The sequence below is a fragment of the Danio rerio genome, chromosome 13 (assembly GCF_052040795.2).
Source record: "Danio rerio strain M-AB ecotype USA chromosome 13, GRCz13ab, whole genome shotgun sequence".
Lineage (NCBI taxonomy): Eukaryota > Metazoa > Chordata > Actinopteri > Cypriniformes > Danionidae > Danio > Danio rerio.
Window position 1 is genome coordinate 48,368,306 of NC_141033.1, and position 20,146 is coordinate 48,388,451.

At 37.8% G+C, this 20,146-nt stretch overlaps 1 protein-coding gene across 4 annotated transcripts in view; it reads left to right on the forward strand.

Moving 5' to 3' along the window:
• Nucleotides 1–20,146, forward strand: part of LOC100535278 (collagen alpha-6(VI) chain) — an 89,402-nt gene that overhangs the window by 8,715 nt on the left and 60,541 nt on the right. For all 4 annotated transcript variants that reach the window (XM_087279757.1, XM_087279754.1, XM_087279755.1 and 1 more), the window contains 9 exons: nucleotides 231–324; nucleotides 404–994; nucleotides 4,945–5,517; nucleotides 6,531–7,100; nucleotides 9,268–9,885; nucleotides 9,978–10,550; nucleotides 13,916–14,467; nucleotides 16,600–17,175; nucleotides 19,254–19,838. In XM_087279757.1, the coding sequence (XP_087135883.1) occupies nucleotides 231–324; nucleotides 404–994; nucleotides 4,945–5,517; nucleotides 6,531–7,100; nucleotides 9,268–9,885; nucleotides 9,978–10,550; nucleotides 13,916–14,467; nucleotides 16,600–17,175; nucleotides 19,254–19,838 (4,732 nt within the window). The remainder of the gene's footprint in view (nucleotides 1–230; nucleotides 325–403; nucleotides 995–4,944; nucleotides 5,518–6,530; nucleotides 7,101–9,267; nucleotides 9,886–9,977; nucleotides 10,551–13,915; nucleotides 14,468–16,599; nucleotides 17,176–19,253; nucleotides 19,839–20,146) is intronic.

The window sequence follows — 20,146 nt, forward strand, 5'->3', positions numbered from 1 at the left end:
TGGGAGAAAAAAATCTAAATTGAGTCACTTGAACAGCGCAGTGTGAATGCGGCCTTATATGCTTGTTGACTTTGTGGGAGCCTTGGCCTCAAGCATCTCCGAGCTCAGGGTTCTCTCCAAGGCATGCCAAACCTGCTATAAACGCTAAGCATATCTAAGTGGGAACTCTTGAGTTATGTTTTGCTAATGCATACACTTTTAGCCACTTATCTTTTTTATTTTAATTCCAGAGAACAAGGAACTCAAGCATGGGGAAGGAGTGGGGATTCCTTGGGATCCTTGTTCTGTCATTATGCTTTCTTGACAGCAATGGCCAGACACAGGGTAGGAAAAACATTTTCTTGGTAAATACTGTAAACTTTGCTTTTTCTTGAACAAGTTAATATTTTTCTTTCTTTCTCAGTTTGTAAACAGGTGGCTGACATTGTATTCCTGGTGGACGGCTCTGCCAGTATCGGCCTGGACAATTTCCAACAAATCCGCCAATTTCTCTCCTCACTCGTGGAGAACTTTGAAGTCGCTCCAGATAAAGTCCGAATCGGTTTGGTCCAATACAGTGACACACCACGTACAGAGTTCTCGCTCAACACTTACCAGAACAAAGAGGAAATTCTGGACTACATCCGAAATCTGCGTTATAAAACCGGCGGGACGCATACAGGCCAGGGTTTGGAGTTCATCCTGAAACAGCACTTTATTGAAGAGGCCGGAAGTCGAGCGCAGCAGAACGTTCCTCAGATTGCCATTGTTATCACAGATGGAGATTCTCAAGATGAGGTTGATTTACAGGCGCAGGAGCTGAGGCAAAGGGGAATCAAAATATTTGCCATAGGGATCAAAGACGCTGATGTGAGATTGCTCAGGCAGATTGCGAACGAGCCGTATGATCAGTACGTCTACAGCGTGTCCGACTTTGCAGCTCTGCAAGGAATCTCTCAGAGTGTAGTCCGAGAGCTGTGCACTTCTGTTAAGGATGTCATCGAGACAACACGAGGTAACAATTTACATACTAGTCATTTACACAAATAGTGCCACGTTTATTGGAAATTTGTGGTGTTCAGATGTGGGTAAGTCATGTGGCAAACATTGAGAAGATTGTAACATTCTTTAAATGAGTTGTGAATTTGACAAGGAATAGTTAATGAGAGTGAAGAGTGTCAGTTGAGCTCACATGGTACACTGTAAGAAAAAAAAAACATAATTTAACAGTTTTCCATATTTTGTAATTAATATTTTTCAGTTTATTTATGCTTTTGAATTACATCATGGACTTCGTTCTTTCTTCAAACATTGTTTAACCTTAGTTAGAAAATGTTTTTTTTTTTTTTAATAATGTAAAAAGACTTTTATTAATATTAATAATACAATCCCGAAATCAGAAAATGTTGAGACATTATGAAAAATGCAAAAATAAAAATAAAAATTAAAAGTAGTGATTTCCAAGTTTTCTTTGACTTGTATTACATTGCAGACAAAACAACAGCACAAAATTTTTCATGTGATTTATGATTTTTATTTTTTTAAAATAGACACAATTCACTTTTGGTTCTTGCAACACATTTCAAAAACAGCTGGAACGGTAAATCATTTACCACTTTGTAATGTTGCCATTGCTTTTCAATAGGGATGTACAGATCCGATCACGTGATCGGAAATCGGGCCAAATCACATGGCTTAAAACTCTATCGAACTTTATCTCCCGATCAGGACTCAAATATATATGTATATATATTAGGGATGTAACGGTATCAGAATTTCACTGTACGATAATACCTCGGTATGAAAGGCACGGTACGGTATTTATTGAGTAATTTACAGGAAAAACAAATCTAATGAAAAGACTCGAAAAAAGTGCCAAAAGTGTTTATTTACCGTAGCACTGAACATATCAATGACATACAAATTAGCCATCCATTTGTAAGTTTCGAAACAGGAACTTCAATTTTTCAATTTTAATAACAAAAAACTATTAAACCATATAAAAAAAATAAATTTTCAATTTAGTATTGTTGAAAATACTGAAGTGGTTGTCTTTCCACCACTTGAGAGGACAAGCCATGAGTGAGATAGAGGTCTCTTTGTGGTACAAGTCAATGTCTGACTGTTTTTAGTCGTATTCCCCGACTTATATTTCACCACAGTCTGGCAGTGCCTGCATACCGTTTTTTTTTTTTTTTTTTTTTTTTTGTCTGTCACCTTTTCTCCTTTTTCGTATCTTTTTAGAAAGAAACCGAAATACTTCCACACATCCAATTTAAAACCCGCTTTAGGTTCAATCATTTCCAGTTTTTTCTTCCCTGCTACTAGCAACACACTCCATTTACGCATTACTGGATAGTAACAACAGACCGCAAAGGATGATGGCCACGCCTAGGCTGATGGGAATTGTAGTTCCCGCTCCCTCCCGTTCGCTTCATTCGCCTAAGCAAACTTTTCTCAGAAATATAGTTTTATTGAGTCATGCGCCTATGGTATTATTGAAAAAAATTACTATTGCTGTTTGACGGTATTTACAATATTATAACATCCCTAATATATATGCATTCATTCATTTCCTTTTCGAAAACCTGATCGGGACATCACGACTTTTCACAACACATTTAGGGACTGAAGACACCAAGTGATGAAGCAAACAAGTCTTAAGGTGGGCAACAGTACGGGGTCTTTGTCGTCTTTTTGCACTTTAAAATGTGCCACACATTCTCTATTATAGACAGGTCGAGACATTTTTAAGATCTGAGGTGAACTAACTGCTGTTGTAGTATAGCAATAAATGTCATGTTAAAGAGTGTTAAAACTCACATTGGTAGCATTTAACACTGAATAAAGCACATAATCAGTACCTGAACTTTTGCACATTGTCGTCACAGATGATAGGGTTTAAAAGGCATTACAACTTTGAATGATATGACTTATCGGTTTTGTACTTTAATAGTACTCTTATCGGTACTTTGTGTTGTGTTTTTTATTATTACACTACACAAAGTACTGATAAGAGGAAAAACTGAACAGAAGTAATAACACTTTTAGTATTACGTAATGTAAAATAGGATGAAAAACATTTTTGTAAAAGAAAATAGTAAATATTTGGCTGTAAAAGAATGTACGATGGTTTTGAAGGAACACAGTTGGAACATACAGGTAGGCTGCAAATGGATATCAGTTTTAAACCATTTTTCTGGAGAAAAAAAAATCAACAAGTTTGCATTTTCTGGCAGAAATTGGGACCTTTCTTGGCTTATTATGCTCCCTGTATTTAAAATTACCCTCTTTGAGTTGCAAAAGGCACTAAAACAATCAGCTGTAGCTAATGATTATGTTTTATCATCAGCACATTCACAGGAGTTTACTGGGCTTATTATTAAAAAAGTAATACAGTTTTGGAGCCTCTTGCAATAAAAAAATAAGTTTTTTTTTTTTTATAATTTCCTAATAAGTATTGTTTATTATTATTCTTCTATTTGTAAATATATGATATGAGGTAAAGGCATTTTTAGGCTGCTGAAAAAAAATCTGTTTTCAATGTAACTGAATGTGTGCGCTAATTAAACTATTCATATTATTCTAACTTAGAGAGACCTCATGTAATTGACTGCTAGCATACTGTACTGTATGCACCTGAGGATGTAAGGGGTGTACTATTAGTAGCTAGGTAGTAGAAAACTTTGCATTTGTCTGTCTGCAGTTAATTTTGAAAGATGCTTGGCCAGCTTGCTTTTGTTTCCGCTTTTACAACTTATTGTATTTGTTGCAACGAGCACTGTCAGTGTCCACTCAGAGAATACAACTATTCTCTTGATCATTTGGTTCTCTCCGCCATCATATCTCTATTAAGGCAAGGCAAGTTTATTTTATTTTTTTATTCATATAGCACATTTCATACATAGTGGCAATTCAAAGTGCTTTAAATAAACAAGAATAAAAAAGACAAATATAAGAAAATAAAAACAAACAAACAATAAAATGATTAAAAACGGATAAAAACATTCAAATGTGTTAAAACCAACACAATCTCATGGCAATTCGTAACTTTTTCATTTAGTGGCTAATTCGTACGAATTCGTACGATCTAATTCGTACATTTTAGTATGATTTGCTCATCCCCCAATGACGGTTGGGTTTAGGGGTGGGGTTAGGTGCCATGCCTCCTTTTTAAAATCGTATAATTTCTTACGACTGAACTGAATTAGCCACTATACTGCCAAAACGTAAAATACTTACGTTTTCTCGTGAGATCAGTCTGGTTAAAACAGGTTATAAAAGAATAAAAGAAAGACATAATAGTGCGATCTGTCGGACGTAGCACAGTGCTCATTCAGTGAAGGCAAAGTTAAACAGATGTGTTTTCAGTCTTGATTTAATTGTGCCTAATGTTGGAGCACATCTGATCATTTCTGGAAGCTGAATCCAGCAGCGAGGAGCGTAGTGGCTGAAAGCCAATTCATTCTGCTTTGACTGAATTTGGAATTTCTAGTTTATTTGATCCTAAAGATCTGAGTGAGTAAGCTCAAACTTACGAGCTTTGTGTGCGCGTGAGTCTCGTGTTGTGTGTGCGTTTGGTGCGAGTGAGTTGTATGACGGAACAAGACGAACATTTCTTACGTGAGATTGTCAATAGAGCAGACAAAAAACAAAAATCGCAAATTAGAAAAGGTTGGTCAATTAAATTGCTCTACTTTGGATTTATTTAGCAATAATTCTCCAGTACTGATAGCGCAACCGTTAACATCAGAGCTTATCGATACTTCAGTCTTATAATTATGCACCAGTCCCAATAAAGTACCGAGTTTCGGTAACCATCCATAATGATGACCGAAATGTCATTTTTGTAACATTCTTTAAACTATACCTATGAGTTTCCATCACTTCACTTTTACAAATTCCCAAATTAAGAGAAACATTAAATGGTCGACGTTTTAATTAAAACTCCTTCACTTGTTTCAGGGTGCATTGACACTGCTCAGGCAGATATTGTGCTTCTTGTGGACTCATCTGGTAGCATTGGAGACAACGATTTTGAAGAAGTGAAGAAGTTCCTTCATGCTTTCGTGGATAGATTTAACCTCAGACCTGACCTGGTGAGGTTAGGACTCGCCCAGTTCAGTGACCGACCTTACCAAGAGTTCCTGCTCGGTGACTATGCAGATAAGAAAGATCTACACCAAAAGTTGAACAATCTCATCTACCGCAAAGGAGGCACCCAAACGGGTCAGGCACTGACTTTCATCCGTGAGAATTACTTTAGCCTGGCCAGACCGAATGTTCCTGGCATTGCCATAGTCATCACAGATGGGGAATCGAGAGATGATGTTGAGGAGCCTGCCCAGAGACTACGAAACACAGGAGTTTCCCTCTTCGTCATCAGAGTGGGAAAGGGAAACATGGAAAAACTGCGGGCCATTGCTAATATCCCACATGAAGAGTTCTTATTCAGTATCAACAATTACCAGGAACTGCAGGGGCTAAAAGAAAGTCTTCGGAGCAAAGTTTGCCTGACTGTGACAGCGCAGTCAGAAGGTAAGAGATTTTATTTGGTCTGCTTGGGTATATACTCAGTGATTGTTTTGTTTCAATGTTTAATAACTGTTCAATATTAAAATAAAAGCTAAGAAATTACAAAAATCTCATATTCTGATAATTGTATATCACGAGAGTACCATTTCTGTAAATTCAATTAATTAATAGTTATATATATATATATATATATATATATATATATATATATATATATATATATATATATATATATATATATATATATATATATATATATATATATTTGTGTGTGTGTGTGTGTGTGTGTATACACACCAGCAGTCTTTAATGAACCTAAAAGAACACATGTCACTCCGCTGCTCATCCGTTTGCACTGGCTGCCAGTTGCTGCTCACATCAAATTCAAAGCTCTGATGTTTGCTTACAAAGCGACTTCTGGGTTTGCTCCTTATCTGCTCTCACTTCTGCAGATCTATGTGCCCTCCAGAAACTTGCGTTCTGTGAATGAACGTCGCCTCGTGGTTCTATCCCAAAGAGGGAAGAAATCACTTTCCCGAACGCTCGCGTTCAATCTGCCCAGTTGGTGGAATGAACTCCCTAACTGCATCAGAACAGCAGAGTCACTCGCTACTTTCAAGAAACGACTAAAAACTCAACTATTTAGTTTCCACTTCGCTTCCTAATCTGCAATTGCCTCTCTGGATATACCACTAACTGTACTCAAAAAATAAAAAATAAAAAAATTTATAAAAAAATTGGCTAATACTTTTCTTCTTAGACTTTACAGATCTAAAACTTGCCTATAGCACTTATTCATTATTGCTCTTATAGTTGTGTAAATTGCTTCCTTGTCCTCATTTGTAAGTCGCTTTGGATAAAAGCATCTGCTAAATAACTAAATGTAAATGTATTGCAAAACCCTACAAAGAAATAAGTACTTTTCTTACCTTGTTCCCATCATGCAGTGAACATGTGTGGAATAATGTACTGATTAGACGCAAATAATTTTATTCCAATGTTTCCATTCTCTTCAGCTTTTCTGCCAAAATTTGCTGACCTCTTCATATTGGTTGACAGTTCAGCATCAAAACAGGAGCTGTCAATAATAAAGAATTTCCTCCAAAAACTGATCGGCCAACTCAACGTGGGAATAAATGGCAATCGTGTCGGCCTAGCTCAGTTCAGTGAAAACGTCAAAGAAGAGTTTCTGCTCAATACACATCGTACCAGAAATGAGATGAGCACATCTATTCGCAACCTGCAGCTGACTCCTACAGGGGAGCGTAGAATTGGACATGCCATTGAACATGCTCGTTCAAATTTCTTCAATCGCGATGCTGGAAGTCGTGCTGCTGAAGGTTATAAGCAGTTTCTGTTAGTCATTGCAGCAGGAGAATCTGCCGATGGTGTCATCCAAGCGTCTCGGAAAATCAAAAAAGATGCAGTGACAGTTTTTGCTGCTGGCTTAAACAGAGCTGATGCTTATGAGATGAAGGACATCGCTAGTCAATCACACAACTACAAGTTAGTAGGTAACATTCCACTTGTGCAGCAAAAAATCAAAGTTGCCGTTGACACATGGGAAGATGTTGCTGTCTCGAAGGGTGAGTGAATGCTTTTTATTTGTTCTTTCTATATAATGTGTTCTGTTAAAGGCACAGTATGTATTTTTTGCCACTAGAGTGGGGATATTCACAACCATCAAAGGCATAGTTTGATGACTTTCTGACTGAGAGTGCTTTCACACAAAGTCGTTTGTTTCAGAACCTGGCATGATTGCCCCCTAAGCAGGCTGTGTCAGTGTATTCCAATTATGTAATAGGCAAATTAGGGCTCGACACTAAGGAACTGCCCGATGACCCGGGGCCAGTGTGAGAGATGCTCGGGACTGAAGGGGTCGCTGGCCTGATCGGGCCAGTTCTGCTAAGTTCAACTGCAGTTTATTTCTCACACTATGTGTGCAAATAGATCACTTTAAAATAACTAAATATGTTCATATGGAGCTGTTTCTGTGTAAATAAACAGATTAACGGTCAGTAATATATATACACCGTGTCTCAAACCCCCCCAATAATATGTCATAAAAAAATGAGATTTATTATACTACAGGAATAAGAAGGACTACATTTTGTAAAGGAATAACAGCGCAATCTGTGCATTATACTAATTCTTCATTTACTCTCCTTGGCGATGGCGTAATGATAACGTATTGGATTTTAGCTGCGTAAGGCTTAAGTAAAAATGGTGTTTTCTAATGAAGATAAGAGTTTGATCAAAGGTTTGCGGGGCTCAACATTAAGGACTGCCCGATGGCCCGGGGCCAGTGTGTGAGATGTTCGGGACAGTAGACAGGATCGTTACTAGCCCGATCGAGCCACTGATGCACTGTCACTAAAGTTTAATTTGCCTGTGACCATTTGTCAATTGCGTGCAAATACAGTCAGAATTGAGAAACAGTTTGTGTTTTTAAGCCTTCAAATGCTACCTTCTCGGTTCCTCTTATCTGATTAGATGTAGTGAGCATGTTATTTTTCCGTAACAACCAGTACAGCGAAGAGACAACAACATGGCAGCAACATCAAGTGATGATGCAAAAGGAAAACAATTGTTTCTAACGTCTTGGAAGCAGGCATTTACGAGAGTACACCATGACAAAATAAAATTAAGATGTTTTTTACAGTTTGCCGTCAATTTGGCAGGTCAGCCATCTTTTGTTTGCAATAAAATACCTGCATATTTTGCTACTTTTGTTTGCAAAACACTTTGAATTTTGCTCATTATACATTTATTAACTTTTTAAAAAATATTTAAATTCAAGATTTACAAACATTTTGACACTTTAAAAAAAAAAAAAAATGTGGTCAAGAAATATCTATTAACTTTTTTTTGGAAGGACCAGTGAAAGTATTAGCAGGGCAAGTAAAAATCTGATCCACTGGTCAGATCGGGCCAGTAGTAAAAATACTTAGCGTTGAACCCTGGTTTGTGAGAACTGAAAGGCTATTTCGCTTCACATTTTTTTCGTCAATTTCTGACTAGAAACTGGACAAAAGGTGGATTGCTTGTTCGTGAAAACACATCGCACTGTCTGACAGATTACATGACAGTCTGGTATCCACAGATGGAAAACGTATACACCTATATCATTTCATCTATTTGCCATCTAATTGAAAATTATAATTAAAGTTAGGGGTATTTTAACAAAAGTTGAACTGCAGTTTATTTGTAACGTTGTGTGTGGCTAAGAATGGGCTTTTTACAGTGTCTGCTATAATGCTAATGTTGTTTTTGGTGTGTTAAACATAGATGAATATGGCCACTGTGTAAATGCACAGTACTGTTACATTGTTATTGCTACGTTAGATCGTCATGATAACATTGCCTTCAGTGATCTCCTGAAATCAAGTACCAAAAAATAAAGCAAGTGGAATAACTACAGCAATCGCCATCGTCTGATCTCATATGAAGCATGAGATCATGATGACGTGTGCAGGTGTTGTAGTGCTGTCCCATTTCTAAGGGGTAATTTTTGAAGCCCTTCCCCTTTACACTCTGTTTTAAGGGCCAAGGGGATAGGGTAGGGGTACAAATGTAGAATTGGGATTGGGCCTTTTTGTGTTCATGTAAACGTACTCTTTGCTCTAGGGTTTTTGGGACCATATTAATAAAAATATCTTGTCATATTGTGCCTTTAAAGTTTTTCCCAGGATTTACAATGTCAGTAGATGTGTAGATCATAGGTTTTGTAAACTGCTTTTGTCTTTTTGACAGACTGCGAGTTTGACGTGGTGGCAGATATTGCTTTTATTGTTGATCAGTCCAGCAGTATCAAATCCAGAAATTTCCAACTTGTACGCGACTTTCTTGAAAACACAATCGGACGTCTCGACGTTGGCAAAGACAAAATACAGATCGCTGTGATCCTCTATAGCGACTTCCCTCGTGCTGATGTGTACCTGAACACCTTCAGTAATAAAAACGACATCCTTCGCTACATCAACACCCTGCCATATGGTCGTGGAAAAACATACACCGGAGCTGCTCTCAGGTTTGCCAAAGAGCATGTGTTCACCAAAGCACGGGGCAGCAGAAGAGACAAGTATGTCCAGCAGGTTGCTGTTGTTATCACTGATGGAAAGTCCACCGACGATGCTGCCAGCGCTGCAGCAGAATTACGAAGATCTGGAGTGTCCATATTTGCACTTGGTATTAAAGATACCAAAGAGGACGACTTGAGAGAGATTGCATCCTACCCGCCCAAGAAGTTTGTGCTCAATGTGGAAAACTTTGATCAGCTCAATTCGCTTGCTGGCATATTAACCAAAACTCTATGCAATGAAATCAGTGATGCCATCATACCTAAATTCTCACTTGGCGCTGTTTTAGAAGGTTTGCACACCATTTTTAAAAAATACTAGTGCACATTTTTGATGGAAACATTAAGATTATTCATGTTAAAATTGATTCTTTTTGTTTCACAGGTTGTAAACAAACAGCAAAAGCCGACATATACTTCCTTCTAGATGAATCAGGAAGTATATCATATCCAGACTTTGAAGACATGAAGAAATTCATCATGGAATGCCTTGACGTGTTTCAGATCGGAAAAGACCACGTTCGCATTGGAGTGGTGAAGTTTGCAAGCAAGGCAACCACAGTTTTCCGATTACACGACTATAGCACAAAATCTGACGTTGAAAAGGCAGTTAAAGACCTTGAAATGTACGGAGGTGGGACTAGAACTGATCTGGGGCTCAGACAGATGATACCGCTGTTTCGAGAAGCTGTTCAAACGCGTGGGGAAAAGGCTCGTGAGCTGCTGATTGTGATCACTGATGGCGAATCAACCGGGACTGTAGAGCCGGTTGAAGTGCCTGCTAAACATCTGAGAGCTGAACAGAATGTCTCCATTTATGCCATCGGTGTGAAAAATGCATCCGTGCCCGAACTTGAATTAATATCTGGCAGCCCACAGAGAACGTTCTATGTCAAAAACTATGATTTTCTCAAAGACATCAAGAAAGACATCCTCACAGAAATATGTTCCTTTGAAGGTGAGAAATTGTGCGTTTATGCTTTTATACATGATTGTTTTGTTAGATAGGGTGGTAAAATTATACAAATGGTTATTGTAAATAAATGTCAAATATAGAAATTAGATAAATGGCAGTATATGCAAATTACATATATGACATGGATATTCTTGGTTGGATTTCACATATCTATCATACTGTATATGAAACATATATTGCATTCGGTTTACACAGAATTCTGATTACATATATATATATATATATATATATATATATATATATAAATATATATATATATATATATATATATATATGAGTATATATATATATGAGTATATATATATATATATATATATATATATATATATATATGAGCAATATATCACATGTCGAACTGTTGTATAAACGCAATATCACATGAGTAGCAGTGCCATATGGCTGTATATCAGCACTGGTGGTAGGCATGCGTTGGCACTTAGCGTCCCACTAGTGCTGATATACAGCTATATCGCACTGCTACAAGTTAACATTGCGTTTATACAACAGTTCGATGGCACAACCTTGTATATAAAAAAGAAAATCGAACATGGAGAGTGTAAAACCCTTTTGTATTAGTAACAACTTTCTTCCGCCATTCATTCACATCTGCAGCTGACGTCAGAACAGCAGAAGCCGTTACTAATACCAATCTCACTTTAGAGCTATTTTTTAAATGATTGTCTATAGCGTAATGTCTAGTGATGACAAAATAGCTGATTTTGCTCACATTTTAAGATTATAAGGCTGAACGTGAAATGCCATCTGTCTACAGAGATATCTCCCTACAGTCTATTACAGTCTACTGTATTTCTCTGTTGCCGTCAGAATTGTGAGAGGTGCCAGGTGTCCCAGCATTTAACCGGAGACTTTAAGGGATAAAAAAGGAGACAGAAACTATTTCGCTCTTCCTATTGGCCTAATGCGTTTCTCCCAAGTGCTGTCGACAACATACATGCAAGTCAATGACAATGAGTAGGAAAAAGGAAAAGAAAAAGACACTCAATCATCCGTCGCAAAATAAAATGTTACATTATTGAAATAAAAGAATGATACAGCGGTAGAGCGACCATCACACACTTCTCAGAGCTCACCAGAACTGAACTGAGCTCCAAACCATGCGTGCTTGCATCTCAAAGGTAAAACAACCACAGAAGAAGTCCTCTTAAAGGGACATTTATACACAATGCATATCAAACATTAAGCAACTGTTACATTATCACAATAATTAACCTCGAAAAAAGCAGCACAATCACTACCAGACTGCTGTTGTGTTTGCGATAAGTAGAAACGAGGCTGAATCCAGCTTCTTATTCGCAGCTTCTTATTGACTCTATCCTGTCCACCTTATAAACCATGACACTTCCGTTTTCAACTTCTTATTCGGGCTCAAGAAAACACACAACAGTTTGAATCTAAGCAAGGGCTTATTATGCGGTCCTGGGGTCATCTTTTGGATAGACAACGTCAACCGTCTTTGGTCTACTACACTATGACAGGCTAATGGCCGAAGACTAGCTCTATCAGAAATTGTAAATACTTTAAAATAGGCACTGTTCTTACAAATAAACTGCGTAGTTGCAATATAAACAACTACATTCTTGACTAAAAAAGCCTCAAAAGTACATTTTGTTGTCTAACAGCAGTAATATTTGTAAAACTGTAGTGTCTGCTTTTTGCTAGCTGTATGTGGGCGGAGTAATACACAGAGGTGAAGGGTGAAGAGGCCTTTGTGTGATGTTACTGGCAAAGGATTGCACAGCTAAAAAAAAAAATTGAAAAAAATTCAATACTGTGAAAAACTATTTGTTACTACTACTGTTGCTGATAACGCTAAATGTAGAAATCTAACATTATAGCCCATATTTATTTTTAGTCTCATTTTCAATAAATGATTCAGTTATTCACTCATAAAACTTTGTTTCATTGCTAGATGATCATTTTTGAAGAATTATTCAGTGGCATATTTTTGATGGCTGGTTGTTGCCACCTACTGGTTAAATATTGTAATTGCTGCCTGCAACTTAAATTTTTGACGTCGTTTTCCACATGACAACATTGTCAATCTTTAACATAAACGTTAGTGGTTTTATCTAAACTATAAACTGTTATCCCATGCAGTACTTCTGTCTTATTTCACTGTTTTTACTTGTTTACTAACTTTAAACACTAAAAACAGAATCTCTTTCTTGATTTTTGCGTTTTCAGATTTGAATGGAGCAATTAGAAGCATTAATAAACATATGCAAATCACCATAATTTATAATTTATGTTGTGTGGGTGTTGAGATCTCAAATGTTTAATGATTAATCGTGCAGCTTACATTGAATGCATCAATACAGGTTAAACAATTAGTGACAGAGAACACCTTATTAACTTTAGAAACCCACCACATTCCAACTTACCCACCACAACTTCTTCAGTCATCATTATATTTTACAGCAAAGCCTAAATGCTTTCATACATGTGATTTCAATGATGTTAAAGTGGTCTCTCTGCAATCGTTACAAATTTAGGATTGACCTAAAGTCAAATAAAAAATGTATTAATTCGCGGGTCATGTGTGTTAAAGGTCACGGATAACGTATTTGATTTTAGCTGCGTACGGCTTAAATAAAAATTATGTTTTTAAATGAAGATAAGAGTTTAATGAAAGGTTTACAAGAACTGAAAGGCTATATCGCTTCATGTTTTTTTCGTGAAATTCTGACTAAAAAGCAGACAAAAGGTGGATTGGATTGCTTGTTGGTGAAAATTGATCGCGCCAGATCAGTATGTCTTGTAGTGGGGAGTGTTCGTCTACGCACTGCCTGTACTGTTGAAAATATCACCACTTGTTGAAGACATGTTTCTGAGCCAAGAAGATGCACCCATTGCACTGTCTGACAGATTGCATGGGAGTCTAGCATCCTTACATGAAAAAAATATACATATATATAATTTCATCTGTTTGCCATCTAATTACAAATTATAATTAAAGTTGGGGGTGTTTTGACAATATTCTGACAGAATTAATTTTGTTTGGATTTTTTTGTTGAGATTTTTAAAACATTTATTTGTAATTCCATTGATTAAAAAACAAATAATTAAATGGGCATTTTTCCAATATTTTGAAACGTGTTGGACATGTGACAAATTTTAGATATGTGAAAACCAAATATGACTTTGTGTATCAATTTGCATATATTTCCATTTATTAGAATTCTCTATGGGGTCTGTGTCTGATTAAACTTTATTCTTAAGCCATGTAGAATATAACAATATTCATGCCTTGAACACATACAAACTAAAATGTTACAGGATTTTTCAATTGCTGAATTTCATGTTTTTTTTATGTTTTTGTTTTTTAGGTTGTGAAGGCCTCTTGGCAGATGTTGTCTTCCTAATCGATGGGTCTGATAGTGTTAGCGCTGAAGACTTTGAAAAAATGAAAGATATAATGGAGTATGTTATAGAAAAGTTTGCTATTGGATCGGAAAAGGAGCGTGTTGCAGTAGTTCAGTATGGCACAAACCCAAACGAGGAGTTTTCCCTGAATGCATTTGATAATAAAGATAGATTATTACAAGAAATTAGAAATATCAGACAGGTGACGGGTAAAACATATACTGGGAAAGCTCTCACACAAGTTTTGCAGTCTTTTGACAAGTCTAAAGGAGGTCGATCCAGTGCTTTAAAGTTCTTGATAGCTCTTACAGATGGAGAAAGTAGGGATGATGTAGCCCTGCCAGCTAAAGCCCTCAGAGACAATTCCATCAACACTTATGCAATTGGTCTGAGACATGCTAACAGATCTCAGATTCTTGCCATTGCTGGATCCCATGGAGAAGTGTTTTATGAAGACGCAGTTGCTTCCCTGAAAGAATTAAGCAGTGAAGTACTTCTCAAGATCTGCAACACAGGTAGGTGAAATCTGACATTTTTAAAAGAGATTCTGGTTGGCTCAAAAGCCCAATGGTTACAGCTAGATTCAGATTTCCTGAGTTCGAATTCTGGCTTTTTAAATTTCCAGATCAAGCTCTCTCAACCTCTCTCTATTTATTTTGTATTTAAAGATATGTTTATGTTTTCAATACCCTTTGGTATATAGTTCTCTACAATAATAAAAAGGCATCTGTATATCATGTCATATATATCATGTCCTCCACTTTTTCTACTTCATTTCTACTCCAGGGTAGCTCTCGAGACCTGATCTTAGACCTCCTTTATGCTAAATGACCAGGGGGAGCCCTGTGCTTAATATCTAAGAGACCAAGGTTCTCTCCAGGGGCAGCATGCTAAACCTGCAAATAGCATCAAACAATATCTAAGGGTGCTTTCACACCTACACTTTTGTTTCGGAACGTATCTCGATTGCCCAGTTAGCGCGGTTCGATTGGCATATGTGAACAGGGCAATCGCGCTCTGTTCCGCGCCAAAGTAATCGCTCCGAGATCGCTTGAATGAGGTGGTCTCGGCTCGATTGAAACGAACCCTGGAGCGGTTCGATTGCAGTGAGAAAGCGATCCGATCCGAGCGCGGTTATATCACAGTGTTTTATGGATATGTAATAGGCTTACGGCTATATGAAGAGAGAATTATGAGTAGGGCCGGAAGTTTCGCGAGTCTCCGGATGCCCGCAAACGAGTGATGATCTCCCGGTAATCTTGCATCTTTCTCCCGGTCCTCAAATAGGCATCGTCGCGCACCCTTCACACCCCTCCCCACCGCGTCTCTCCTCAGACACGTCGCGCGCGCACCCTGTCAATCAACACGAAACCACCACCTCTCCTGACAGCTTAGCGGGACGCTGCAAAATAAACCCTGACACTGACCAATGTAAGGAGAGTTTACTCGCACGTGACGCGTTTTAGCTCTTTTGGTCCGATTAGAAACTTTGCAGTGTGAAAGTGAACCGCTCCAAGAGCAAAGAGCAACAATGTAACATTTGTAATTTCTGTTTCGGAACAACTGAATCGATTCACTGGTGTGAAAGCACCCTAAGGTCCAATTCTACCCCTTAGCCCTTCCCCTTACCCCTACCCCTTGTTTTGCACGTTCACGTGAAGGGTTAGGTGTGTTCCAATTCTTTTTAGCTTAAAGGCGCAGGGCTAAGGGGAAGGGCTAGATAGCCCTTCAAACTGAGATTTTTCAGGACCACACTCAAAGCCAAGGTGTAAGAAATTTTCCCTGATTACACCAGCTACAACAGCAGCATGGCTGCACCCAGAAGTAAGAAGATCCACAAATTAGTATTTTTTTTGTCAATATTATGAATTTTTACAACAAAGAGGCACATGTTTTAATATATTCATAACTGCGTTTGTTTTACAGATATGCTTAAAAAAAGCCAAAATAAAAACTAAATTTCACTATCAATAATCCATAATCATAATTCCTGCACAGCAGTCTCACAACATTCTGTCACTCGATGACACTCGAATACCCTGTCAGAAAAGTCTAGTGGCTGGGCATGAGCTTTTTACAGTGTCTGGTATAATGTTAATGTTTTTGTGTGTTTACACAGATGAATATGGCCACTGTGTAAATCTACAGTACAGTTACGAGCTTATTGCCACATTATATCTTTATGATGACATGATATCATTGCCTTTAGTGATTTCCTGAAGATAAACACCAAAACATAAAGCAACTAGAATAACTACAGCAGTTGCGATTGTCGATATCATATGAAGTAAGAGATTGTGATGACATATAATGACTTGCTCAGGTGTTGTAGTGCTGTCCCAATTCTTAGGGGTAAATTTTGAAGCCCTTCAGGGCGAAGGGGAAGGGGTACAAAAATAGATTTGGGATTGGGCCTAATTGTGAACTCTTGAGAGAGAAAAATAAAGTTACAAATGATTTTTCCTCCCATAATTGTTTATTTTGAGGAAAATAAAAGTGCTCACATTTAAAATGAGTAGCTTTCCTTTTCTTGAAATTGTACCATCATGGTTTGCCAAAACAACTGCGTTTGTAATGTTTATTTTTTCTAAAACATGCAACATTTAACAGATGTCTTTTTTAACCTTGATCTTATCTATAATTTCAGAATGCAAGACTCCAGAATTGATTGACATCATCTTCCTTGTGGATACGTCTGCATGGCCCAATATAGATGGTCTCCAGGAGATGATCAATTTAATGACGCATGTTGTAAGAAAATCTGTTGTCAGTGAAAAACGGGTGCGATTTGGTGCAATCACCTACTCCAACAGCCCTCAATTAGAGTTCACCCTGCAACAGTACAAGAGTCAGGCTGATGTTATGAGGGGTATCTCAAGCCTCAGACCTTTAGGAGGAAACAGAAACACAGCCCGGGCGCTTAACTATTCACTCTCCTATTTTGCCGAAATGCATGGAGGACGGCGGGCAAAGAATGTACCTCAAGTGCTCTTTCTAATTACAGATGGGAAAGTTAATGATTTAAATGGACTGAAAACATGGCCTCAATCTCTGGCAAGTTCCCAAGTTAATTTTTTTGCTATTGGTACTAAAGATGCAGAAGTGGCACAATTAAGAGAGATTGCTGGAGGGAATGGAAGAGTGCACTATGCTAGCACTTACCAGGGTCTGCGTGGACTGCAGAAAATCATCACCCAAGAGCTCTGCAATCTCACCAAACCAAGTAAGTCTATCTCTCACCACATTGTGCCAGCACTGAGGAATAGCCATCTGAAATTGTAATGCTGCTAATTTAATTTACACATTAGTTATTTGACTAAAGGCAGGTTTTAGTAAAAATGCAGCAGATATTCAGATTTCTGTTGTATTCGGCATACATTTAGCATTTTACTTTAAATACTAACATATTTTCCTTAAACAGTGTGGATAAATTTTTTGACAGTAAGAAATGAGGATCTCTGTCGAGTCAGTTTCTGATAAAATTATATCAAAGGGCTGTCTTTTCAAATCAAAAAGACATGTTCTCTCGAGGTACGATTCATGCTTTGTGACCTGGCAGTTCTATAGACTAGTGTGGGTTTGGCAGTTGTTAGTAGAACAATATTTGCCTGACTGCATTGTGCCAATCGTAATGTTCGGTGAAGGTGGGGATTATGACGTGGGCTTGTTTTCAGGGTTGACTTTGGCCCTTTAGTTTTCATTGAAAGGAACTCTTGATGCAATTGCGCTTCTAGAAGAATGGTCAAAATTCCTGTAAACACGCTTCTAAAACTTGTGGAAAGCATTCCCAGAGGAGTTGAAGCTCTTGTAGCTAGAAAGGGTGGGCAACTTCATGCAGAACATATGAATTAAATTGATAAATCAAAATTTACCCCCAATTTACTCACCCTCAAGTACTTTCAAAATCGAAGCAAGCTGAAAACCTGTAACCATAGTCTTCCACACTAAAAACATACTATGAAAGTCAATTGTTCTGAATTTCCAGCATTTTAAAAATTCTGTAGCATTTTAATCTACTCAAACATGTGTGGAACAAGTGAAGGGCGAGTAAGTTATGACAAAGGTTTTTTTGGGGGTGGGTGAACCATACTTTTAAGATTGGGATGCCATTAAATTTCATGTGCATGTACAGTAAACTTTTGCCAATATAGTAGGGGTGTCAAAATTAATCGTTTCTTCGGTGCACAGCGATGCAGGACAATTCGGTATCGGTTCAGTAATAATCATAACCGGTTATTACTGACGTCATTAACCTCATATGCGCTCTGTCGCGAGGGAGGCAATTGTGAGTATTTACAGCGCTTTAACTACTTAAAACTCATAAACTGTGCACAATTTCACTGTGTGTGTTTGCTGGATCAGTCTTTCACTGACAAATACAACAATAGCCCCTATTTCACTGAGATCGAGAGAATGAAAGTAGCCTACTCCATTTCTCTCTCTCTCTCTCTCTCTCTCTCTCTCTCTCTCTCTCTCTCTCTCTCTCTCTCTCGCTTTCGCTCTGTCTCTGTCTCTCTCTCTTTCTCACACACACACACACACACACACACACACACACACACACACACACAGTGGCCCATTTGACCTGCAGGGTTGGCTTTTCTTCTCCTCTCGGCTGTTTTACAGCGTTACTTTTGGATACAGAAACGAGCACGTGTCTGCAGTTTTCTCCATCGTGTCTATCATGCATAAGCTGTGAGATCGCCCCTGCCGCTTATCAGTGTCACTTATCTGAAGAGCGCAGCGCGCAAGAGTCAATCGCAACCGTTTTTGTTGAGGGTGTGACCAATCAAAGAGGTGTAAGAGAACTAGACAAGGATCAGAAATTGAGCTGGATATTTATATTTGTTTATATTATTTGCTAAATGCTCGTTTTATTTAAAGTTGCAGTTTATATATCTGACTGTTTGTATTAAACGACAAAATTGTATTACGAATAATATATAAATATAAATATATTCATACATTTTAATACAAGTGTATGTAAAACTGTGTATGGAAAGCATCGTCAATGCACCGTGATGCACTGAGATATTAAATTGAACCGAATCGATGGCATGATAATTGTACCCGAACCGTGAGACTAGTGTAGGTTCACAGCTTTACAATATAGTGTATATGGCAGTGTAATCCAGTTCATGTTTTGCCCAAACGAAGCCTAGCATTTGTGTTTCATGGTTACTCATCCAAACAATTGCTTCAAAACAGCTTGACGCTTTATGATATACGGTACTGTTTTAATGTTGCTGCTTCATCTTCATGTAAACTGATTTTGTCTATTGTTTTTTGTTTTTTCTCTAGTCTGTGAGATGGAAGTAGCAGACCTCGTGTTCCTTATTGACGGATCAGAGTCCATTAAGCCGCCAAGTTGGGATATTCTCAAACAAACCATGATTGGCATTGTGAAAGAGCTGGACATTGCTAAGGACAAATGGCGAGTGGGTGTCGCCCAGTTCAGCGACATACTCCTGCATCAGTTTTATCTGAACACATACACTAGTTTCGCAGAAGTGGAGGAAGCCATAAACAACATTAAACAACGAAAGCAGGGCACAAATACGTGGGATGCCCTGAAATTGATCAAATACTACTTTACGAAAGAGAATGGGTCCAGGATAGAAGGAGGAGTGGCTCAGAATCTCCTGCTGATCACAGATGGAGAAGCTAATGATGAGAAAGATTTGAATGCATTAGCTGATCTCAAAAACAAGAAAATAGCAATAACTGTTATTGGGATTGGCAATGAGATTAAAAAGTCTGAGCTGCGTGAAATTGCTGGATCACCTGACCGGGTTCTCATCGAGACTTTTGAAAGCCTTGAATTGAAAACAACCATTAGGAAAGTGCTGCATTTTCTATGTGAATCAAACAGAAGTATTTCTGATGGTAAGTAGTATTATTTACATTTTTATTAAATAATTAGTGCCAATTACTTCACTTACTGTAGAAGATCTTTTGATAAACTTCAGGACTTCTATCAAACTAGACGAATAAAAGACTGCTTTGAGGAAGCTAAAAAGGTTTCGGAACATTTTAGTAGGTAATATTGGCATGGAGAAATAATTGCATGCACAATTAACTTATAAATATGACAAGTCTTACCGGAAACCCAAGACCAATAAAACTGATTTTACAATAGGGCAGTGGTTCTCAAACTGTGGTACTTGTACCACTAGTGGTACGCAGGCTTCCTT